This window comes from Phodopus roborovskii, unplaced genomic scaffold, assembly GCF_943737965.1.
Source record: "Phodopus roborovskii unplaced genomic scaffold, PHOROB, whole genome shotgun sequence".
NCBI classification, from domain to species: domain Eukaryota; kingdom Metazoa; phylum Chordata; class Mammalia; order Rodentia; family Cricetidae; genus Phodopus; species Phodopus roborovskii.
In genome coordinates, this window is record NW_026126461.1 from 16,913,007 (window position 1) to 16,938,793 (window position 25,787).

General features: G+C 46.1%; 1 protein-coding gene across 1 annotated transcript in view; it reads right to left on the reverse strand.

Annotated features, from left to right (window-relative positions):
- The window catches only part of Arhgap28 (Rho GTPase activating protein 28), a 140,576-nt gene that overhangs the window by 40,271 nt on the left and 74,518 nt on the right, over positions 1-25,787 (reverse strand). Inside the window, exons 2-3 of the mRNA XM_051190904.1 lie at positions 12,841-13,076; positions 7,028-7,245 (exon numbers count right to left, since the gene is read on the reverse strand). Of these exons, the coding sequence (XP_051046861.1) occupies positions 7,028-7,245; positions 12,841-13,076 (454 nt within the window). The remainder of the gene's footprint in view (positions 1-7,027; positions 7,246-12,840; positions 13,077-25,787) is intronic.

The following is a 25,787-nucleotide window of genomic DNA, read 5'->3' on the forward strand; positions in this document are numbered from 1 at the left end:
GACCAAGGGGGTGGGTGGGTCTAAGAGAAAAGTACCGTCCCCTGTATCAGGAAGGGTGTGCAGCAGAAAAGATGGCTGTGCTCTGTTTTCTGAGCCATGAACCAAAATACACCCATATCCACCCTTAGATCCTACCTCAGAGCACAGCTTGAGCACAACGTAAGACTCATGCCAGATGGCACACACAGGCCATAACATAAAGCCGTGGGTTGACACAGCACCCCCGGGTGGCTACAAACCCACATTCACCGTCTTTGAAACTGTACTAAAATAGATCCAATGCTAAGTGCTGGAGTGGGGGGGGGGGTCACGTGTGAGACCCTGGCTTTGGGGAGTGTGTAACACGTGTGAGACCCTAGCTTCAACCCAGAAGGTAATGTATGTGTTTCTAAAGCGGGCACTCAGGAACCATGATCAGTGGTTATTTCTGCTGTCAAAAGCACAGGCACAGCGTGTGGGAACACGTGGGTTTAACTATTAGATTACTTATTCCTTAGTTTGAATATCTCTTCCCCTCCCCCCCCCATTGTTTCAATGTAAACGACCATCCTTTCCCTAGTTTGCCTGATGGGCTTAAAAAAAAAATTACTTCTTCAAACCTCCTGAAACTCAATTGCTTTTACCTTACCAGTGGACCACCACCACCACCACCCCACCTTTCCCAGGGATAACTGATATCGTGTCTTCATCCAGATTTGCATCCCAAACTTTTCACAAAACTGAGTTGGTATAAGAGAATCATTTGGATACTTAAAAAAAAAAAAATTAAAGTGCATTTTAGCACAGGGATGACGTCTCAGTTCAGACATGGTTGTGAGTTTTATCTCTATATTCACGTGGGTCGAGGGAGACAGCTGTGGCTATGACTGTATATATATCCATTATTGCATTTAGCCTTTTGCCCTTCAACGTTGAGATCAGAATAAATTCTGGGGATGAAGTGTGCATTTTCCTTTGCGGAAGCCTGTCAAGTGTATTCCTGCCCGCAGTCCGCTGTCTTCAGGAACAGGACCTTGATCCCCGCCCCAGGGAGTGTTCCATGTCTAACTGAAACCAAGAAAACTGCAGCACCTCAGGTCCCTTTGAAGCTAAGGATGATGCACTTCTAGCCATGAAGTAACTGGATTTCTCCCAAGAAGGATTTCCAGGAAAGTGAGCCTAGATGATATGGCCACTGATCAATTCCGGAATTGCCCATCTGGTGCCCATCTGACTCCTCAGTAAATGGAGGAGGGCTTGTGTGGAAGACAACACAGAAAAGCAAAAGGGAGTTGGCAAGAAAAAGGAGAGTCTACCACAGTTCCACCTTAAAAGAGAAACCCTCCTATTAGCACAGCTGGCCACTTCCTGTGCTTCTGCTATGTGCAGTTAAGCGTCCACCTAAATTACATATAACACAATACATACAAGCATACCACATGGCCGTATCTGCAGCGTCAATGATCAGTCACGTACTACTGGGCTAAATACTTAACCAATTATGAAACTGGGTATGAATTAGACTGATTGTTTCCCCTATTCAATGTGTTGTGAAGAGAATATTTACTCATGTCTTCCAAAGCCTGGGGTAATGCCTTTGGGTACGGAGCATGTGTTATGGAGCCCGACACTGGCTTAGCACTTTTGACTTAGCATACCATGGCTAACACAAGATCTAAGCATTCTATTCCCTCACTACAAGGCACCATTGGAAAACTAATATACTGGCTATCTAGTGAAATCATAAAATGTATTTGGGCCCAAAAAATAGTCATTTCTCGTCCTGACTGACCATATTTTCTGTTTCCAGGAAAGATTATATATTCCTTTGAAAACTAGGAGAGGAAAAAAAAAGCACATCAATTTTTAAAGGAACTAGTTAATCCGTACAAGAAAATTCGATCAGGAGAATAAAACCCACAGACTTCTGTCTCATCTGCCCTACCAGTCAAACTAAGCGGCAGAAGATGGAGCATCGTTTAAAAGACTTAGCCTTGGAAGGCGCTCAACATTTCATTAGCAGAAAAGAAGTTATAGGAAGATTAAAACCCAAAAACGGTTTGGTAAGGGCTCAGCCTGGGAAAAGATACAAGTGACAAATTAGCAGAAGTTACACACTTAGTCCCCAAGCCTCCATATTCAGAAAGAAAGGAAAAGGTTTGGAATGCAACCCAACTCAAAAAAAAAGCGATGAAAAACTGAACACAAACAAACAAAAAACCAAACAACAACAAAAAGCTGTTTTCTTGGTAAGAGGGCCAGACAAAGTCTTTCCTTGACCTAACTCTGGACGGCAAACTCCGGGTGCCACACTGACCTTTGCTGGCAGAGTGGTGGCTGTTCTGATGAGGAAGTAGTGGTCATGGATGGCAGGGAGGCTGAACCGCGGCTCAGCAGGGGCTTTTTGGAAGACAGGGACAAGAGTAGGAAAGGGAAGTTTGCTTTGCCTGTAAAGGACAGGGTTCTTGGGGAATCTTGTCACTCAATCATTAATTGTCACATGTCTTAAAGCAAAATGTGACAGGTGATGATGCACTTGTCCACGCACAGACCCCAAATCCTTCCCACAGCAGAGTTTTGGTGAGGAATCGGGTCCACACGAACTACATGGTCACTAAACCACTAGTCACAAGCAATCAATCTAGTCATCCATGAAGAAAACCACACCAACAACCAGGGATGAAAAAACCAATCTAACAATAACAATGGGAAGAGGAAAACAATGGCTCTAAAAATAATCCCATCACCCGGAAGGAAATCACTCACAGAAAGGAGCAGGCATTGGGAGGTTAAGTTTGAGCCACTGTGTTCAACATGCTAGTTGGTTATTGCAGCCAAGAAACAAGTATGGGTGCAGCTGGGCACACAGGGCGGGGTGGCATGTGTGAGCCCTGGGCTTAATCCCTGTACACAAAACCAACAACACCAAAAGACAGATTACCATAAAGAAAGACAACTCAAAGGAACGGAGAATGGGCGTAGTAGTAAGTATTCAATTCTGAAAATTAAATTCCCAATTACAAACTCAACCATGGCCAAAGTACTGACATTCACAAATTGAGGTTCAAGGGATTCTCAAGAATGCAACACACACACACACACACACACACACACACACACACACACACACACACACACACACACAAACCCTGGAACTCAAAAGAGAAGAATCGAGAGACAGAGATCAGTGCAACCAGAAGAATCACTTAGCAGGGGCTCCAAAGGCCATACATGGCGAGCAAAAGGAGTTCAGAATTGCTTAAATATTTGTTAGTGCTCAACATCTTCATTTAGTACAGACACCGTGAATTTCACAAAAGGGTGGAGCTGGCACAGTTTCAAATCCCAAGAATACAAAACGAAAATGAAAACACTTCTACTCTTAGTCGCTAAAGAAGCAGGGTTGCCCTGTGGTAGGCATGGCACCTCCCTGGTGACTATTCCGAACAGGGGATGGAAGATTCCTTTGCAGTTCCAAGGGAAGGGGAAACGTAAGCTCGGAATTCTATGTGTAAAAACTTTAGGGAAACTAACATAATTTCAGCACCTGTTTTTCAAACTACTGAATTCATATTGTCACTTGCTAAGTACACTGGTTGAATCATACACTTAAGATCCGTACAGAATCTCCTCCTGAAACTGAGACATTTAGGGACAGTAAGATGACTTAGCAGGCGAAGGAGCATGATGACTTGAATTCACTCCCCAGGGCCCACATGGTAGGAGAAGGTCATGGATGTTGTCCTCTGACGTCTATTAGTACAGCACAATGAGGTACCCAAATGCACACACACACACACACACACACACACACACACACACACACACACACACGTGTACAGGTGTGCTCACATGCGCACACACAGACACAGACGCACACACATGTATATAATTCAAAATTACTAAGAAAGTGAAATGGAAAATTTTAAGCAAATATTAACTCAATGTTGGCAAAGGGCACCAAAGATAATGAATGATGAGAGGAAAGAGGGAGGAAGGGAGAAACAGAGAAGAGGAAGATGAGGAAGAGGGGACACAGACTCAGGGGAAGCAGAGGAGGGAGGAAGAGAGGCAGGGCAGGAGGCCAGAGGCAAATCAGGACAGACGAGCAAGAGGAGGTGGTGTTTGTGTTGTTAAAACAGGAAGGTAAAAAGTTCCAGTGCATTCCTTACAAGGCATCGAGTTTCTTTACTCACAAAAGATGCTGAAGTCGTTTAGGGAAAAGATCAGACCTTATATAACGGGAAGGCGAGGTGCTTTTCGCAAAGGCTAGGTTTACGTGGCTTTTGCGTGTCTGACAAGGGGCAGCCTGGACTTTTTAAGCAGCACACACAATACTAGGATTCTCAGCTCCCTCTTTTGCCTGCCGCCACCCACCTTAACCCTTGTTCCCACTTCACCCTGAAACTGGGCTGTAACTGAAGAAGGGAGGCAAAGGCAGAGAGGAGGGAAGCTCTGATGTCACTCATCACTCTCTCTTAACCCTGTGTGTGCTGGGTGCTGAGCTAGATCCACTGTCCTGCCTGGAAACAGCAGTTCACGGCTGACTGAACCCCACCCCAGAAAAAAGAAGTGGTCACTGTATCTGTCCCTTCAGAGAGGGCAGAGTCAAAGAAAGGGCTGGCCACAAAGGACCCTATAACCTACTATTTTGTGTTGTTACTAGAAATTCAAGGTTTTTGTTGTTGTTGTTGTTTTGTTTTGGTCTTTTAAGACAGAGTTTCTCTGTGTGGCCCTGGCTGTCCTGCAACTCACTCTATAGGCCATGCTGGCCTCGAACTCACAGAGATCCACTGCCTCTGCCTCCCTAGGGCTGGGATTAAAGGCATACACCCCCACCATAGCCCAGCTTAGAAATTCAGTTTTAAGCATATTAGCTAGTTTCACCACTATGACTACAGCCTAACAGAAACAATTTGAACAAGAAACCCTGATTTTTTTCCCATGACTTCTACCAGCCAACCCCACTTTCTAAACGTGCCTCAGACTCTCCACAGACGACCACCAGGTGGAGAACAGCACCTTAGGGGCAGACACAGGAGTCAGGACCAGCCTATAGACCTTCTCTGTCTCACAGTTTGCTGGAGTAGAGCCCAGACATTTGTCTGAAGTAGCTGGAAACAGATTTGGCAAAGAAAGCAAGTGGGCAAAGTTTTCAAGACCACTGTAAGAAGAGCCTAGAAGCAATGGAAAGGCAACACAGGAAACTGAATCTATCAGGACAAACTTTTCATTGACAGACATCTTTGCCAGGACATCTGCAGCTGAACTCCCAGCTTCGAGGTGCAGAAGCCATCTTTACTCCATTACTGCTAGAGGAAAATAATACTAATACTACTAATAATAATCCTTCCATCCAGAAAGACATGGACATCAACAAAGTTGAAAATTCAAATGCCATAGAACTCACAATGCACAGCAAGTTATAGCCCAACAGACAATGTAACAATCTGGTGTTCATCACAGGAGCTACAAGTCATATGTGACTGGTTAGATTTAGATCAACTAAGATTATACAAAGTATCAAATGCAGTTAAACTGCTTGCTGCAAATGTGGTGAGGCTGTCACACTAGGCAGCAGAAAAAGAAGACTGCTATCATTCTAGAAAGTTCTGAAAGGCAGTGTTATTCCAGGATATTATTATCCCAGGTGCATGTGTTCACTGGGTATATGCAAGTTCCCTGACAACTACCCTTTATGATGACTGTCTCTAAGAGAAAACATTACAAGCAACCTGCAAAGACACAAATTGGAATCTTTATCCATGATCACTATCTGTGTCGGTCTGAATAAGAATGACCCCATAGGCTCACATATTTGAATAATTAGTCATCAGAGAGAAGGATTAGGAGGTGTGGCTTTGCTGGAGGAAGTGTGTAGCTAGGGGTGGGCTTTGAGGTTTCAAATCCCACAGTAGACCCAGCATATCTGCCCCACCTCGGCCTACAGACCAGGATGTTGCTCTCATCGACTGTTCCAGAGCTATGCGTGCACCAAGCTCCCTGCCATGGTGAAGAATGGACTGAATAAGCCCTAGTTAAATGCTTTCCTTTACGAGGATTGCCTTGGTCATAAGAGGAAACCTAACTAAGATACTACCTAACATCCTCGATGCCTTAAACTATGTCATGACAGAGGTTGCAATGGGGACAGGTGTAGAGCCTAAATCAGACTGATTGAATGACCTGCCCTCAGGCAGAATATCACATTCCATTGCTGTAGCACAGTACCAAATTTCCTTTATTGGCCATGTGCAGCAACCCAGAGTCCCATGAGTCTTCTCTGGATAGCATCAGGGAAAGCGGCACACATATAGAGTTCATTCAATAAACATCTGCTGTACTGAGACACACTGTCGCGGGACATTGAAATGGCTCACAGAAGGAAAGAGGAAGTATGCTGATAGAATTATCTGTCACCCAAGATGATGCAGAAATGTGTGTGTGTGTGTGTGTGTGTGTGTGTGAGAGAGAGAGAGAGAGAGAGAGAGAGAGAGAGAGAGAGAGATATTAATGGTGCCAGGATAGAAACTGACCACAGGACTGCTATGGACAGGGTGGAACTCTAATCAGCCGTTTCATAAGGACCATGATACCTAACTGTATTTTTAATTGTTCATTTGGTTCTCATATTAAATTTTCTGAACCTAAAGGCTACTCTATTCATTTCCCTACCATCATTTAAAACATCCCTCTCAGAGTTGCTTAGAAGACGGCCTCGGGTCTTTTCCCCTGGGGCCCCTGTGCCTAGCTCAGAGTTCCCGTTCAAGGCTGAGCTTCAGGCCCCGAGCCTCTCAACTTTACAAGTTCACTCTACTATCAAAGAAGCAGCACAGCAACTTCATCATAGGCGGGAGTACACTTGGGGGGCAGGCAAAAGCAGCCATGGAGATGACGACCGACTACTCAAGGCCCAGCCGTGCTCTGGCTCTAGCTCCCTCAGAGAGTCAAGATGGCCCAGCCGCGTCTGACATGTCTCTCCATCTCCGCCACACCCTCCCGCCCTTAGGTCAAAGCAAACTTCTTTGGAACCACGTTTGCTACGTACAGGAGACTCGCTGACTCCGAAGATGTCTCTCACGTCCCTGACAGGCTGCTTGGTCTTTTTCCTCAGGGTCTGGGTATACGTGTTGTATCTCTTTTTCACGGCAGCGGCTTGGGTCCGAGTCAACGTGGACAGCAGTGCTTTGCCATCTTCCTCTTCGTTCCCGGAGATCAGGGTTGACAGCCCCACGTCCTGTAACCACTCTGCTTCAAGCTCTCCTTCTGGGAATAGCACAAGTAAGGGGGGGGGGGGTTAGGATTGCTTCTAGACGCTCGGAAGCATCAGTAAACCACATAGCTGTCTTTCTGAGACAAGGTCTTGAACTCAAGACCTTCCTGCCTCTACGCCTGAAATGCTGGGATTGCAGCACGTGCCACCACAGCCGGCTAAGGTGGTCTTTTCTTCTGCAATAGCTATGAAAGAATAAAGTTTGTACTCATTTCTTAAGCATTAGTAAAATCATATAATGCTGCCTAGTAGAGCAAGGTTACCTGGCGACCATGTAAGGCACTTTTCCCAGTTAGAAGCTTGGAGATAAGCCGTGGATGGGACTTCCAATTCCAAACAAAGAAAAGGTAAGAACATTTTGACTAAAATCATAACAGAAAAGGCACGGTTTAGCAGCTACTCAAATGCAGCTGCAAATCCGCCATAGAGCAGCTGACAGACATTACAAAATGATTCCAGTCGCCAGCTTCCCCTGAGCAAGGGCACCATGCATTTCCCTCCACTGTGGGGCTCTGCACAGCCTCAGGGCTCTCCTCTCAGAAGAGGGCTCACTCACCGCCAACAGACTTCCAGCTTCCTCTGCCTTCTGGCTGCCTCAGCGCAGTTTGCACCATCTTCCCTGACCGTGCACTGCGGGGTGGCTGGAGGCAACCTACCAGACTGTAAAGATGTGGCTGCCTCCCCCTCCCCCATCATACCCTCACTCCACCAAGTGGAAACTCACTTGCTCTAAACTTGTTAATGTGAGTGCCGGACCCCGGTCAGGACTCTGTCCCACAGGAACCCTAACCCCGGGCTCTAGATTCCTACCCACTGGTTGACTATAAGAGCCCTAGATGTCTTTTCCTCTTCCCTTTGACCCTGGAAGATATTCGGGCCCTTTCTCCCTGGGTGTCTATTGGTAATACGCTATCTCTGCTGATCCATCTGTCTGAGGTATTGCTGCCTCCTTGCATCCCCTGACCAACATCCTGGACATAAGCCAATCCAGAGCACAAGGGAATCGCTAAACACGTATTTGTGCTATTTGCTGCGGACCCTTAGCCATCAAGCCACCCACCAAGGTGAAGAAGTACCCTGTGAAAGGCACACCTACAATGTGCACACCCACCACCCTGGGGCTCCACCAGGGCGGGGCCACAGTGTGAAGCCTCCCTCCTGAGAGAGAACACTGCTCATGTGGAGGCACACACCACAATAGGGTTAGCAATAGAACTAGTGTGCAGCCATCAGGATACTTTTCTGAGAAACTATTTGTGAACCTGGCATAAAATATTTAATAGCTTCCCATTTGCCTAATACTATGAACATGAGATAATCATCTGTCCGTTTCTCAGAAGGCAATTCAAAACCACAGGTTCATCGGTAAGCGTCAATTACCATTGTAAACAAAATGGAAGAGAGTTAAAGGGTTTCAGAGTACATATCCTGTGCAGAAAATCCACGGCACACACTTCCCTGGGAACTCTGCTAAACAGGCTTATCACAAACGAGGGCTGTTTGATGAGTAGATTAGACTGATGTGTAAACACATTTCAAAGCTGCAGCCTAACAGTCCTGCACTCTGCTTACACGGTTGCATTATCTGTATATAAACAGACAGGCTGAACACGCTTTCACAGTCCCATTTCCTAGCTTGGCAAAGATTTTATTTACTACCCTGCTTCTCTTAACTTGGCTGCTCTGTAAACTGCCCCTTTAATAGAAAAGAAAGGCAAGGTAATTCCAGCTTTGGTGTGGACTGATAATACTTGGACTAGAGTGAGGTCAAGCCTAGAATGACTTGGGAGGGGTTCTGTTACGTAAAGCCCTGGGTAAGGCTGTCACGCCTCACGGTGAAGTCAGTGATATAAACCAACGTTACTGCTTGGAAGATTAGACTGTGTTTCTCCCCACTTACGCCAGGAATAATGAGAGAACAGCGGAAAGAGGCATCAGAGCTAACACAAATCATGGGAACTGATAGCTTAAAACCTCGGATCTTCCCCGAGGGCAAAACATAGCTGGAATGTTTCCCTTGGTGAGAAATGTCCACAGCAGATGCTGGTGTGACCCCTGTTTGCTGATCTATGAAGAATGAAGTCTCCTGGTCTCCCTTCCAGCTGCCATATGTACATCTTCAACCCACAGCACCGCCATCGATTTTAGCCCCAAGTATCCAATCGCCTATTCAGTACCGATTGATTCTATCAATCGTGTTATATTCAACATGCTCAAGCCTGACTTCGTGGGTCTTCAACCCCTACCCTGGTCCTCTGTCGGTCTTCCACATTTCAACATGCAAAGCCCACCTCCACCAACTACCGATGAGGCAAAGGCGTGCCCCAGAGGAACCGGCTCCAACACTCTGCCAAGGCTTCTTATAGCATTCCCGGATCACATCCCAAGACTCTCCAGCCTCCTTCCTTCACTTTACTCTGTACAGTTGATGTAGGGTCACCCTCTGTAGTCCGGGCTAACCTTGAACTTACCATCCTCCTGCCTCAGCCTTTCCAGTTCTGTATTACAGCAATGCACTACTGATACCCCAGCTTCCTTTGCCTCCCTCTATCTGTTCTACCGTGGCCTTTGTCAAAGCTGTCACCGACTCCCGACGTCTACCACAAATTCCCAGCAGCTCTTCCTAGACTCTCCAGGCCCCTGCAAACCGTGTTCCACAGTGTCACTAAGTGAGTCCTTGCAAATGCAAATATAAATTTCGGAAGTTGAAGGGATATGAGGTCAAGATTAAAAACAACAGCTATATGTCTACACATCTGAGGAGGCCAATTAAAGACTCTCATTAAGAAGATGAATTGCGCTGCAGAGATGGCTCAATGGTTGGGAGCACTTGCTGCTGTCCTGGAGGACCTGGGTTCAGTTCCCAGCTCTTATATTACAGTTCACTGTGTCCTGCAACAGCAGTTCCACAGGATTCCACCAGCTTTTGGCCCGACAGGCACCAGCCACACATGTAGTCCACATACATACATGGAACTAAGCATTTACACACACAATATAAAAATAAATCTTTTTTAAAGAATATGAATTAAGTCAAAGAAGCTTTTGCAATGCATTCATCACACACACATACGTATCTTTACTGCATTTAGAGTTCCTACAAGGCAGTAATAAAAGGATAATGTTTTTAAATACTTGAGATATTTCACAAAGTTCATGAAAGGCCAATAAACACATCATTAGTCATTAACCATCAATGCCATGCAATCAGAACTATCATAAGATACTTCCCCATATCTAGAATAACTCCTATTAAGAAAACTAATAATGTCAAATTTTACAAAGATTTGGGAAAAAAAGGAAGTCTGTTCTTAATCTGCAGGAAGGTTGCAAAATGGAACAACTAATTTTCAAAAAATGCTGGCAGTTACTTAGAGTTAAACACATTTAATAAAAATTCATGTATCTGAGAGAAATAAAAATGTATGTCCACAAATAATTTCAACAAGATTTTTCAAATCATCCATTTTTAAGTGCTTAAAACTATAATAAAAAAAAAAGTAAATTTACAATGCTATTATCAGGTCAGGAGAACATGACGTGTTCATTTAGTGAACTATACTGTGAAGAGCCGAAACATCCTCCAACATCTGCTGGAACCACCACCCTCAGCATCATGAGTGTAGGCTTGTTAGGAAATGACATTTACAGAAAAATTGTAGTTGAATTTATTCATTAAAATATGTATATCATAAACTTTCAATTTATTCATCATACTTCAATAAAGATAAAAATTAAAAATGAAAGAAAGGGCAGCTTCTAAAACACGACACACACACAACATTTCAGGCTGGATATAGCTCAGTGCCAGAGTACTTGCCCAGCCGTGGTTTCCATTCAAAGTATGGCAAAGCAAAACTCAAAACAAACCCCTTGGCCAAACCAAATACAGAAAGGCTGTATTAGAATAGAGTAAGTCCTTTAATTCGTTACAATTGGCACCTCTGAAAAAAGGGAACACAGTCACAAACACCTGAGCAGCCTGAGGCAGAACATGGCAGAGCATTCTGCCTATGTAGAGCCAAGGGTGCCAATGTCTGCCAGCTCCAGGAAAGCAGGACCAGGAAAGCAGCAGCCACAGGATTCTCCTGACAGCTTCAGAGGGCAAGAGCTGGCTGGCTTTCTAGTTCTACCTTCTAAAACTGTAAGGAACACATTTATGTCACTGAAAACCACCCAATTTTGTGGCACCTTCTTAATGCACCTCTAGAAACAAACGCAACCTACCCCAAGCCAAAAAGCAACGACCTACTGATAGACTGGCTGAATCTCATAAATCCTGAGTGCAATGCCATAAACCCTATGACACAACATGGGAACCGTGGCTACCTTTGGCCCTAGACGGCATCACTGGGGGAGGTGTGATGGGCAAGGATGAACCGGAAGTCTTCTGGTTGAATGCACTCCACCCCCATCTCTCTGAGCAATAAGGTCTTATTACACAGTACAGGTTGGTCTCAGACTAGCCATCCTCCTGCCTTGGCCTCCTGAGTGCTGTGATTATAGACATGTGCACAACCTGGAAAAATGAATCTTGATCCCTGACCTGCAATGAGCACTTAAGATCTTCACATTTTCACAAGTGCTTTCAATAAATATTAACTCTAGACACCGAGCCTGCACTTTGTAGCAATTTACGCTAGCAAAAAGTATCTAAGAATCTCCCATAGCCCTTGGGCTTTAACAAATGGTAAACGTATGTGTGGTGGGAATAAGAGCCCTGTTCCTCATCATGTTACTTTATAAGGAGAGAAAGCCAGCAAACTCTGAGGCCTCAGATAGACTTGCAGCTTTCTGGGTTGTTAGCATAAAAAAAAAAAAAAAAAAAAAAAAAAAGAGCAGGGATATGGAACAAGAGGCATTCTCCTCCTCATCAAGAGTCTGCCTGAAAAGGTGAAAAGGCAAACGGAAGCGACGGGAATAAGCACGCACACACATTTTGCTGCTGGAGAGCCATTTCCTAACATGGATGCTCATGAAGAGAATGACGGCTGAGAAGGCTTTTCAAGCTGGTAGCTGTCTTAGGGGTAACTGTTGACAGATGAAACAGCCCTGGACATTTTATACAGCCACAAGGTCAAGCCAGGCAGGAGGCGCCCGGGCTGTGTTTTCAGCCCAGGATCCTGAGAGCCAGTTACCATTATGCTCTTTGTTTGTTTGTTTTTGTCTGTTGTTTGCTTTGGGTTTTGTCTCTGCCCTCAATACTTACCCAGATTGTTATTTGGTGGAATACCAAGCAGTCTAACATATCAATGGCAACAAATGTTTCAAACATTTCCCTCTAAAATCAAAGGCAAACCTCTCTCCTCCTCTCTTCCTCCCTGCTCCCTCTCACGCCCCTAAATGTCAAGCACACAGATGCCAATGTCAGGCGCGTTGGTATGACCAGCCTGTGTGATGAAAAGGAGCCCACCGGGAGGGACCTCTCCCCCACAAGCAAGGACACTTAAGGACTCTTGTAGGGATGATGCTGAGGCCTGACCTTCCTCAGTGGCTCCCAGCAGTTACCCCAGCCTCTACTGATTATAGACTTGGTGGGCTGACTTCTTCCCCGACAGGAAACCCACAGGGCAAGGCCAGTCCCTTACCATCCACAGGCTTGACCTCGGTGGTGGGCGTGGTGGGCGTGGTGGGCGTGGTGGATGGCTGCTCCTCCTGTGCAGCCACACTGCTTTCTTTAATACTCTCTATTTCCCGCCAGAACTCGTCCACCGATGTGCTGCTGTCCACGGAGGCTTGAGAGTTGGAGCGACTGAAGGCAGGAGGGTGTAGGGACTCGTTGGAGAGCATCCTGTTAATTCTTCGGCATCGAGGAATGGATTTTCTGCAGAAAGAACAGCAACTGAATGAGACCAGGTGCCTGTGTAAAGTCACCAGGGGAGGGAGGGGAGGAACTCTAGGCTGAGTCAACAGAGCAGTGAGCACTAGCAGGAGGGACTTAACAGGATGAGCTCCACTCGGGGAGGGGCCATCCCTCCCCCCCCATACTTCATACAGCTATATGAACATTCACAAGAATTTTAAAAATGCTCATCACACATAAGATGGTAAGTCACACTTGTCAGTAGAAATGTGGACCACTAGAGCTTGTTTCTGAAAAGTGCCTCAGATGATGGCAAAGGGGTAGAAAGTCAGCTGACGGCATACCTATTAAGGGGAGACAAATAAGGGGCTTGAAATGCTGGCAATCATGCAGAGAGACTGGAAACTTGGCGTACATTTGGTGGGAAACATCAGGCGGCCCACCCCTCTGGGAAAACTACCACAGTCCCTCAGAAAATCACTTTTAAAAGATGCATTACCACACAACCCGGAAACTCCCCACCTGGAATACACCCCAGGATGACTGAAAACGGTTCCCAGTGAGGCCACATTCACAGAGATGCTAGAGCACGTGTGATTCCACTCATGTGAGTACTGAGTATGGTCACATTCACAGAGACAGAAACTAGTCGCCAGGAGACAGGGTAGGCGGGTAGGGGCTCAGATTTGCAATGTGCAAAGAGATTTGTGATGGTGATAGTTTCGTATTAGGACGGCGTTTAATGACACCGGACTATACTTACAAGGGCTTAAGGTGGTAAGTGCTATAGCTGTATTTTTTGATTGTAAATAAACAACATATTTATAATAATTTTATAAAATGAGCTACGGAGAATATGAGGTAGTGAATAAAAATAAGATGTAACCTGTCGTGGGATTAGGAAGTGGGCAAGGAGCCAGCCAGAGCTCAGAGAGCGTTGGCAAATGTAGGGGGAAGCACATCCCCACTGAGTGTGTGTCCAACGGCTGAGTGGGCAGTGTGGCTCCCCCCACGAGCACTCACCCACCGCAGGCAGCACCCCACCAGTGTAAGAGAGCAGCAGCTGAGGGCAAACCCTGTGTGGGCGGCTTCATGGGGCTGGCTGTGCGTGAACACCCAGGACATAGAAATAGTCTAAGGAAGCTTGCTTTAAAAAGAGACACAGAGATGCCAAAATGTGGTCACCAATTACACAAAATGAACCTCAGACTTTTATGGGATGTAACTGACAAGTACTCCATGTCCCGAGAGCAGAATGTTCATCTGGTTGGTACACCTGGGTCCCCAACAACGAAGCCAGAATTTCTGTCTTTATTTGATAAAACCCTGTGTTCTTATTTGCTATAGTTCAGATCTTAAACCATTCCTGAGAGCCCTGGTGTTAATTAATAGTCTGCACCTCAGCTGGGGTGCTAACTAGAGGTTGCAGCACCTTTGAAATATGAAGTCTAGTCAGGCTTGTCAATGGGAGCAAACCCTTAGAAGGGAGATTGTCAACCTGGCCATCATGTGTAAACAGATCTCACACATACATACACATCCATACACCCCACACCACACACAAACACACACACATACACACCACACCATACCACACCACACAAACACACACACTCCACACCACACACAAACACATACACACACACACACACACACACACACACACACTAACACACATACACACACACACCCTGAAATGGGTTAACCAGAGAAAAGGCACAGTAGTGTCCAACTCTGGGTGGGAGAGCTCCCAGGACAGCTACATTTGATAAGCTGGGAGCAGGGGACTGTCATCAAACTTAGCCATGGCCTGCAGCATTGGCAAAGGTCACTGATACATTGGCAGATTACCCAAGACAAGCAAGGGTGATGCTCTACTTCCAGGACCAAAACCTCCCATCTGTAAGAGCCTGTGCCTGCGTCGCTGACCCTTCCCTGAGGCCTGATCATAAATAGTTTAATTCTGACGTTAGCTGGCAGCAGAAAATTTACTTTTTAAAACTCAAAATGTTTTAGAAAAAAATATAAAATACTCACTTCTAAAATATGTGTTGTGCAATGAAAAAGAATTCTGGGAAGCCTTGTTTGATAAACTTGATAAATTACTCTGTGAATCCCTTACACTTGGGTAAGGCAGACCTGTTCGTGCAGCTGGGACATGTGACCAACAGGCTCCAATGCTCCCCAGGCTTTGTTGGCTGTGTGTGTTTTCCTTTTGTAACATGGCTAATTCTCAACACCATTAACAAACTGACACCGGGTAAATCAACACAGGATTCTCGTAACGTTGAAAGGGTACCATTATTCACAATCCACTGTCCTCCAAGCATCCTATCCAGATAAAAGCATATGATTATCGAGAAAGATGCCTAATCGTGGGCTCCATAGTCTAACTTCTTTAAAAAAATAAATACACATTCATAGGAGGCTGGGCCTGATGGAAGATTACAGCATAGCTTGTACAGATCCCGGGTTGAATCCCTAGCATCATACGGTGTGTGTGTGTGTGTGTGTGTGTGTGTGTGTGTGTGTGTGTGTGTGTGTGTGTTTTAAAAAATAGTTTTACAGTTCTAAGAATTATAACACAGTCTAAGTATAAATTTAAAATCAATAATTATATAAAACAAAATTGAGGCCCCTTCCCCATCTGAATTATACCAATATCACCGCATACAATTCTTTATAAACATTTTTAGTATCATTTATGTGTGTGGGTATTTTGCTTGACATATACGGTGCCTGCAGAGTCCAGAAGAGGTAACTGGAGGTAACCGGCTCTAGGGTTGGAGTTACAGAGGTTGTGAGCCGCCGTCTAGGTGCTGGAAAGTGAACCTGGGTCCTCTGCAGGAGCAGCACTACTCTTAACTACCTGAGTCATCTCTCAGCCCCCACACAGTTCTGGTTTCCCTTACTCAAAAAATAGTTCAGAGATATTTTTTTTATTTATTTATTTTTGCATGCCATGTCAATGGCTGCAGGCAGTAGAAAAATTTACCGTGGAGTCTAAGCAAATGTGCAAATGTATGCAAGAACTGAAAGAGTTTGAAATCGCCTACTTGGGAAATAACAAGAAAGCCACAAGAGAAGATAAGCTTAGAGCAAAAAAAAAAAAAAAAAAAAAAAAAAAAAAAAACATCAGTTTGGCTGCAGAGTAGTTCCCCACCCACGCAAAAGACACGCCAATGGGTTGCCAAGGAGACCTTCAAGAAAGTGCTAACAGCAGGAACAGGTGTGCGACACTGGCCTTAAGCAGCTGGCAAAGATCGTCATCCGAAGAATCCCTTAGCTATAGCGAGAAGAATCCCTTAGCTATAGTGAGAAGCTGTTATTTTTGGCACAGAAGCCAGACAGCACTTTTGGGACAGGCGGCCTTGAGAGAGCTTTTGCATTTGTGGGATGGCTCTCTTCCCCACCGTGCTACAGATGACAACCTTTTCTCTTGACACACTGTGTAATGCTGGTCCCCAGATCCTTTCAAAAAATTGTGGCGTACAGCTTCATACCTCACCATATTAGGACAGATTATGCTTAGGTTTCATCAGATGTTTGTGTGCTTTTTGTTTGTTTGTTTTTGTTTGTTTGTTTTTTCCTCCTTTTAGCCCAAACAATGCCAGGAAAATCTTTCATGAAAAACAGAATGTCATTGTGTCACACAGAAACTTTAGCTAGGAAAACACTGCCAGGCTTGAAATACAACTTTAAGGGAATAGCTATATGTAGGAAAAGAAATCAAAACAGGAAAGGTTCTCTCCCTCCCTCCACCCCTCCATGCCTTCCTCCCTGTTCTCCCTCCCTCCATCATCCCCCTCTGCCCCTTCTTCTCTCTCTCTGTCTCTGTCTCTGTCTCTGTCTCTCTCTCTCTCTCTCTCTCTCTCTCTGGCTCCCTCCTCCTCCCTCTCTCCTTGAGGTTGGCCCAGCCTCTTCTGTTGCTCAAGTGTCAGCAAAACAACCCACAGAGAGACCCCCAGAGAGTCTGACCAGTCTCAATAGGGCATCCAGCCAGCCACAGCCTCAATGCTGCCTCCAGATCCCAGTAAAATCCCTTGACTTAAGCAGAGGTGGCTTTCTGTTGCGTGGGACACAGATTCAAGGGGACACATGACCACTGGGCAGTGACCAGTGGGCTCTGCTGACAGAGGAAGTGTCCTTCACTTTGACACTGGACTCCCTCCAGGCCTTTGCATCCATTGCTCTCCAGTGCAGTTTTTAAAAGGCAGGGGTTTAGGATAAAGATCAGGTGAAATGTCCAGCAAGTAGTGAGCCCACATGATGGTAATTATCATAATGTACTCATCTGCTAACTTACATGGAGCTATGGCGCATGCCGAACATATAGCACAGAGCTCTAACATACTACCCGGACTGCATTTGTCAAAGCTTCTCAAACTTGAGTTTGTTCCCCCAATTTCTTTACAGCACACCTGGCCCTGTGACCCAGTTCTGGCCCAAATCACAGAAGAACAGTTCTCTCCTGGGATTACCTGAAATGTGCTATTATTCTGACACAGGGGCGACCCCTTTCCCTTCTGCCCTCTTCCTCTTTGGCTGTGGTCAGGAAGACCAGCGCTTTAGCAGCCACCTAAGTCAGTGCTGCGAGAGAAAGCTTAGACATTTCATAGTGACTGGTATTGACACGGAGCTTCAGATGCGATGCCACTTGTTGCTGATCTATGGACTTCCAGAAATGGGACAGGGAGGGGAGAGGCCCACTTATTTTTAAAATTGGCTTTATTTTTGTTATTGTTATTTGAAGTAAAAAATTTCCCAACTTCTGTAATTGGAAAGAAAGCATGCTTGAATAAGTCACACTGAGAAGGGCAAGGCGAGGCTCACTCCATCCCACCAAGGGGAACGCCCAAGTGACAATAGCCTAGGCTCTGCGCAAGGGAGGTTCTAGGAGTGTTCCCAGATGGACAGGTAGCTCCCCTGCTGGCCTTACCTCTGTCTGAGCCCGAGTCACAGCTCATGTCCAGGTGGACAGGAACCACCTGGCCACATCTCCCTCAGACCACCTGACACACATCTCCCCTTCCTCCCGAGGAGGAGGATGGAGTACAGGCAGGCCTGGGGAGCAGGGCATAGGAGCAGAACAACGTGGACATCAGAAGTCACCCGGGACACCATTCCCAGCAGGGCTGTGGTGGGGCAATGCTGGTATCTGGGACAGACCCTGAGTACAGCCTCAGAGACAGCCACGTGACCTCTGCGCTTCCGCACTAGGCCATGCAGATAAATTATATGTGTCTATAAGTTTATGCTGATACTCCCCAACTCCCGATGGCTCCATTTAATGATCTTTTGAGTTTACTACAGTACAAATACAAGATGCAGGGTGATTTATGCATGGTGTGTACGGTGGTGCTTAGGATGTGTGGTGTGTACACTGGTGTATGGGGTGTATGGTGGTGTGTGTGGTGTGTGGTGTGTACAGTGGTGTGTGGGGTGTGTGGGGTGTGTGGTGTGTATGGTGGGGTGTGGGGTGTGTGGTGTGTATGGTGGTGTGTGGGGTGTGTGGTGTGTACAGTGGTGTATGGGGTGTATGGTGGGGTGTGGGGTGTGTGGTGGTGTGTGGGGTGTGTGATGTGTACGGTGGTGTGGGGTGTGTGGTGTGTACACTGGTGTATGGGGTGTATGGTGGTGTGTGGGGTGTGGGGTGTGTATGGTGGGGTGTGGGGTGTGTGGTGTGTATGGTGGGGTGTGGGGTGTGTGGTGTGTATGGTGGGGTGTGGGGTGTGGGGTGTGTATGGTGGGGTGTGGGGTGTGTATGGTGGGGTGTGGGGTGTGGGGTGTGTACGGTGGTGTGTGGGGTGTGTGGTGTGTATGGTGGTGTGTGGGGTGTGTGGTGTGTACGGTGGGGTGTGGGGTGTGTGGTGTGTGTGGTGGGGTGTGGGGTGTGTGGTGTGTATGGTGGGGTGTGGGGTGTGTATGGTGGGGTGTGGGGTGTGTGGTGTGTATGGTGGTGTGTGGGGTGTGGGGTGTGTATGGTGGTGTGTGGGGTGTGTGGTGTGTACACTGGTGTATGGGGTGTGTGGTGGGGTGTGGGGTGTGTGGTGTGTATGGTGGGGTGTGTGGTGTGTACACTGGTGTATGGGGTGTATGGTGGGGTGTGGGTGTGTACGGTGGTGTGTGGGTGTGTATGCCTGAAGCCCTAGCAATTGTAAGGCAGAGGCAGTAGAATCAGAGACAGTCATCCTTAGCTATGTGGGGAGTTCAAGGCTAATCTTAGTTACATGAGATCCTGTCTCAATAAAAGCAGCAAAAACCCTTCCCCCACCCGAACAACAGCAATACGGTGGTACAATCAATAGAAACTGTGCTTTAGACATGGTCTTTGCCTACGCTTACTCATCCTCATCCGCTTGCTTGCTGGACTGCAACAACACCGTGACCATGAGAAAACCAGACAACACCCTGCGATGTGCATAAAAATGGGGGGGGGGATGGAATCAGCACACTTTCAATGTAACGCTATCTGCAGTCTTCAAGGGCTTGCCCCGACTTCACGGTAAGCCCAAGAGCATCTGGACAAATACAACGCATAGTGTACAATGTACACATGCTTTCCTCCACTCTCGGTGAGGTTACCTTCATACGGCATCTTTTAGAAACCCAGATGATCTCAAACAGAGTGAAAAATAGTGCTGGCTGCCAGGTCAATGTGCTTCCATGCTTCTGTATAGTAAGAACAAAGGCTTTGATTAGCACACCAACCTTGATGTGTTTCTTAAAACACTTACTTTGACCCAAAGTTGGGGGAAATGGCCACTACTGATCATGAAGATGCTGAGGGAATACAGACTAAATATTAAGATTCACCAACACTGTACTCAATACAATCAAAACTTTACCTTTGGTTTCACTTATCAGATTGAACTTTGATAATATAAAGTGCTTTGAGATTTCAGGTAGCTTTGAAAACAAGAAGAGAGGAAAGGAGGGCCTTGACACTGGGGAGGGAGGGAGGGAGGAAGGGAGGGAGGGGGCGGGCGGGCGGGCGGGCAGGCAGGCTGGCTGGCCGGCCAATTCCTATAAGCTGAGGCTCAGTTGCTGTCAGCAAAGGGCAGTGGTCACAGATGGCAAACAGTTCCCCCTCCCTGTTCAGTTAATTCATCTAAACCATGGCAGGATGAGGAACCTGCTTTGCGGGCAAAGTAAATCATCAAACGTGAGCCCCTTATGTTCCGCTCTTCTGTAGTTTATAAGCTTGAGTGCATGACTCGGGTGAGGCTCAGGCAATCTTGCAAGTGAGTCTTAGCACGTCACTCTCTGGGATGAATTAAAGCTATGCGTAGAGAATCATTTGGTGACACCAGCTCATTGTCTCCAAGGTTACATTTTTTTAAAAGATCCAATTAGGAGATACTCAGGAAATGACCTACAAACAGAACATGGGCCCAGAAAAGTTCTTTCACCCTTTAATTTATCCCTCACTCCCAGCGGTAGCTGAGCCTTGGTCATCTATGGGGTTTGCTTCTGAAACTATATTGCACTTTGTAATATAGATAAATACTTTTTAAAAGATTACCTTTTATTGCAGAAATTTATATTCGTAACTTTTAGGGGTGTGTGTGTGTTTACCGGCCACATGTGTACAGATGTGGGTAAAAGCCAAGAGTGTATTGGTCCTGAGGAGATGGTGTTACATGTGGCCCACGTGGGTGCTGGCAACCAAATTTGGTTCTTCTAAGATAATGGTTCTCAACCTTTGGATCCCAACTCCTTTGGGGGTCCTATATTAGATACCCTGCATATAAGATACTTACATTTCAATTTATAACAGTAGCAAAATTACAGTCATGAAGTATCAACAAAATAATTTTATGGATGGGGGTGGGGTTCACCACAACATGAGGAGCTGCATTAAAAGGTTGCAGCATTAGGAAGGCTGAGGGCCACTGAGTTAGACTGTCGGCACCCACTGTTCACTGCCGGAGCCATTTCTGCGGGCCACCTTTCTATTTCACATGTAAGTGGCATGTTTCTTGCACAGACTTAAAGCAAACTGCGGCCACTCTCGGGACATCATCACTCTCGGGACATCATCACCATTATCGACACCACCCGCACTGATGGGTTGTGAAAAAAAATCCCTGTTTCTGTGTGTCTGTTGCCCCAGACTCCCCATGCTGCTCCAGAAACTGAACCATGACAGGGCAGCATCACAAGCAAGCTCACAGGGTCACTGTGCTGCTTTGTTTCTGCTTCTGGCTTTGATTTTTCCCACCTTTCTCTTGGGTACTCTTGGATAGATGGGATAACTGAGCTCTGTGGTCCATCTAGACAAACTCTCCCTAAGCAGGGATTGTCCCCCTCCTCCTGCAAACTCACAGCAACTCAGATTAGAAGCAGTCGATTTACAACAGCACACTTATCCCTGGCAACAGTGACCAGGCTTAGGATGGGAGCATGAGCGCCTTCCACACCTGCGCCTCCACACACCTGTGCCTCCCACACCTGTGCCCCCCACACCTGCGCTTTCACACACCTGCGCCTCCCACACCTGTGCCCCCCACACCTGCGCCTCCACACACCTGTGCCTCCCACACCTGTGCCTTCACACACCTGTGCCTCACACACCTGCGCCTTCCACACCTGTGCCCCCCCATACCTGTGCCTCCCACACCTGTGCCTTCACACACCTGTGCCTCCCACACCTGTGCCTCCACATACCTGTGCCTCCCACACCTGCGCCTCCCACACACCTGTGCCTCCCCACACCTGTGCCTCCCACACCTGCGCCTCCACACACCTGTGCCTCCCCACACCTGCGCCTTCACACACCTGTGCCTTCACACACCTGTGCCTCACACACCTGTGCCTCCCCACACCTGTGCCTCACACACCTGCGCCTTCCACACCTGTGCCCCCCACACCTGTGTCTTCCCTGCCAGGATGAAATGTATCTCCTCTGGAGCTAAATAAACCCTTTCTTCCTTAAGTCGTTTTTGTCAGAGTGTCTGATCAGAGCATCAGAAAATTAACTAACACAGGGTCACATAATATAAATAAAATTTCAAATATTTACTTGAAATTGTTTATTATAATTAAGTTTATAATTAAAATTATAAAGAAAATAAACTTTGCCCTGACATTAACAGGGCAAACACCCCAGACATGTAACATATATACAGCACATAGATAACACTAAAACACTTAAAAACAGTGTCTGTATAGCTGATCTAAAAGGAACAAATTAGTGCTATTCCCTGCAAACATTAATAATGCGGCCATTCTGGTGCCAATGATGGAGCTGAGGGCATTTGGAATCCATCCTTTCTCCAGTTCATTCAAAATGCTGATGAGCACTGATGAAACTCACATATTTCCACTGCAAGCCATGGGACCATTTCTCATAACGGGTTCTCATAACGCCTCTTGGGCAAGACAAAGAAAGCCAAGGCTGGCACGCTCACCACCCAGGGCTGACAGGATTGGGCAAAGCCTGGAGCTCTGAGTTCGATTAGAAGAAGACGGTGGCATCAACGATTTCATGCTGGCTGACACTGAGCGCACTGTGGCTTCTCCACAACCAGGAGAGACAGCTTTGGTGGTTCAGTATCGTCTAATTCCTGACAGTAGACAGGAAGCCATAAATCCCTGATCGATAGGTCATGCATGGAGGACAGAGATCAAGTTCTTTCTTCCCTGCCAACTCTGTTGACTGCCGCCCTTTTTTTCGGAGAGAAGGGACCCATCCCAGGAAACTTCCTTCCTCTACAGCTCCCTGTCCACTAATTTCCCAGCAATGCCATCATCACTCTTTGCCACTGTCAAGAGTTCTTTGTGAGAATGGATCGATGATGATTTCTGAATGGACTCTGCAGGACCAACCCTTTGAGCTTCATACGCTTTTAAAAGCATAAATGATTATACATTCCATTGCACCTACTTTCAATTACGTATTAAAAATGGCTGCCATTTAAGAGATTGACTCTGATGAATGACCCAGAGGCATCACAGGGCTTGCCATTTCTGCTTTCATTCTCCATTCTAGCACTGTCTTTAAAAGCAAAACTTGCCTATATGTTGCTTAAGAAAACATCTGCCAGAGCTGTAACAGGAAATCCTACCAGGATTTCCCTAGCTTGCTCATACCACCTCTTTGCTGTGTTTGGTTTCTTCAAACAGGGTGGGTCTTTTTTTTTTTTAAGGTTTTATTTATTTGTTTGGGGCGTGTGTGTGTGTGTGTGTGTGTGTGTGTGTGCACGTGTGTGCACGTGTGTGTGTGCACAGCTATGGAGACCAGATGAAGGCACTGGATCCCTAGAGTATTAAAAGCTACTCTTCTATCTGGGACTATAGGGTGTGGCTAAGGGAATGAGGATGAATCTCAGACCCCTTTGCCTGTAAGCCGTCTATACAGTGTCACACACAGACCCTGAATTCTACTAAATGACTCACATAGCCACAGTAGTAGCATGTACCTATAACGAAAGCCTTCAGGAGGCAGAAAGAGCATGCTCAATCACAGCATAGACTCCATAGCTAGAATTCATCTTGATAAAACATATTAACGGCTGATTACCTTTCATTTTTACTACAGAATTCCAGCAAAATGTTTGTCTCTTGTAAAATTTTTAACATCACATGCTTTGGGGGCAGGGGCAGTCATATTCCTTATGTTCAGTAAATGTAGATACTAATTCATTGATTCAAAATTAATGATCATTGGAAAAGCTGTGGAGATCTTATGTCTATTGAGTATTGCTTGGGGAATGAGCTCTTCCATTAACTCAAAAAATTTATTATCCTAGAGACTTCAGAGATGGGTTAGTATACTGCGATTGCAGAAGACCCAGGTCATGGCAGGTCACAAGCAACCACCTATAAATGTCTCTCCAGGAGACCATACACCCCCTTCTGGCCTTCACAGACAAACACACACAAGCACACACAAAAACACACACATACTCTCTCTCTCTCAATTGCTAAGAACTCTAAAAAAAAGTAAATAAATGTTTCCAGACTCACATATATCCCCTGTACCCCTGGAACTCAGGGACCCTGGAGTTGGGTTCTCTCGCATTTGGAAACCTATGTGTACATACTCCAAGGATATATAGCAGACGACACTAACATAGCAAACTCTAGGACGTGTCCACTGAACAAAGGGTCAGCTTTGTAAGGGAAGGCCAGCTAGGTCCATTTCCCCTGTTGAGGGACATCTATGTGACAATCAGCATTGGCAACGCTGGCTCAGTGATGGCTTCTACCTTTCCCCTTCAGTCCTTTCTCTCTCATCTCCCAAATCAGTTATTAACAACGTTCATGCCAACAACATTTCAAATGATGTATTGAGTGAGTCAATGAACCTGTGTTATAGTAACTTAAGTTTTGTAGCCACCTGGTTGGCGCAGCAAGAAGACTCAGCATCTAGGGACATCCTGAGACTCTGTAGACAATTCCATGGTGCAGCTGCGCTAGGATTGTCGTGCTATATTTGACCCAGCTGCCTCGAAGCTCTCCCCAAGTGGTTCATAATACATATTTTTGCTTAATAAAACCTTTCTTGGGGAGCTTTCAGAGCGCTTGAACCCTACCCACTGAAATTTTCATGCAGAAAATCTGAGGAGGACATGTGTTTTTACAAACATTCATCGTTTTCTCTCCCTTTCCCAGTTTACTCAGTGCTCTGCTTGTCATCTGGTCCATTCCTTGTCACTCAGAGCAACTCTAGTGCTTGCTCTCTGCGAGCCCCGCCTGGAGAAACAGATCTGTCTCCTCCACAAGAGTTCTGGGATAACAGCACCATGCTGTCTACTTTCTGAATAATCCCTTACTGGATGATGTGCTGATTGCTCACACGTGTACCTTTGGCACAGGGCTCTCTGTATCCTACATGCTGGCACCTCCCAGGAGCAGAGGAACAGCTAGGTAGCTCTATTGGCCACCCCATCACAATCAGGATCTACTTCCCAGTTTCAGTTCTGAGGCTCACTGTCACTCCTGTGGATGCTGCAATGAGGCTTTCAGACAATGGCCCATTGTTCTTGGACCCCACACCCTAGAGAGAGGCCTGGCTGCCTTTGTTGCTGAGAACATTCCATTACTTAGGGTCCTCCCTCCCACTGTGGGACTTAATTATTTAGGGTTGTCTGGAAGGCTGTACACCCACCCACATTCCTCTAAATGTGTGTGGATGGGGGGCAACTTTTGTTTTTAATTTTAGATTTATCTATTCTGTGTATGTGAGTGTTTTGCCTGTGTGTAAGTATGTGTGTGCACCACATGCATTCCTGGAGGCTGTGGAGGTCACAAAAGGGAGTCAGGGACCTGGGACTGCTGTTAGGGATGGTTGAGAGTTACCATCTACAAAGAGAAACCAGGCTTCTCTGCAAGAGCAAGTACTCTTTAACCACTGAGCCATCTCTCCAGTTCCGTGGATGGGAATCTGAAGACATTTCCATCAGTGAATTTAATGCTATTTCATGAAAGTCAGGAAAAAAAAGGGACTTTTATTGAATTCTTTAAAATATATGCAAAGATACAGATACAGGCTGAGATATTCCTTTTATGTAGCTCCAACTTTTCCAGCAAGCAACCCAGAGTCTGACTTAATAACAGAGAGAGAGAGAGAGAGATTTCTGCCAAGTCTCTGTGGTAAAGGAACCAATCTGAGTGAAGTGAAGGTGACTCGCAGACCAGATGCAAAGAGAAGCTGAAATGTTTCAGAAGAAATAACTGACCATGATATGGTGCTGATGATTAACAAATACTCCCTGGGCGCTTATT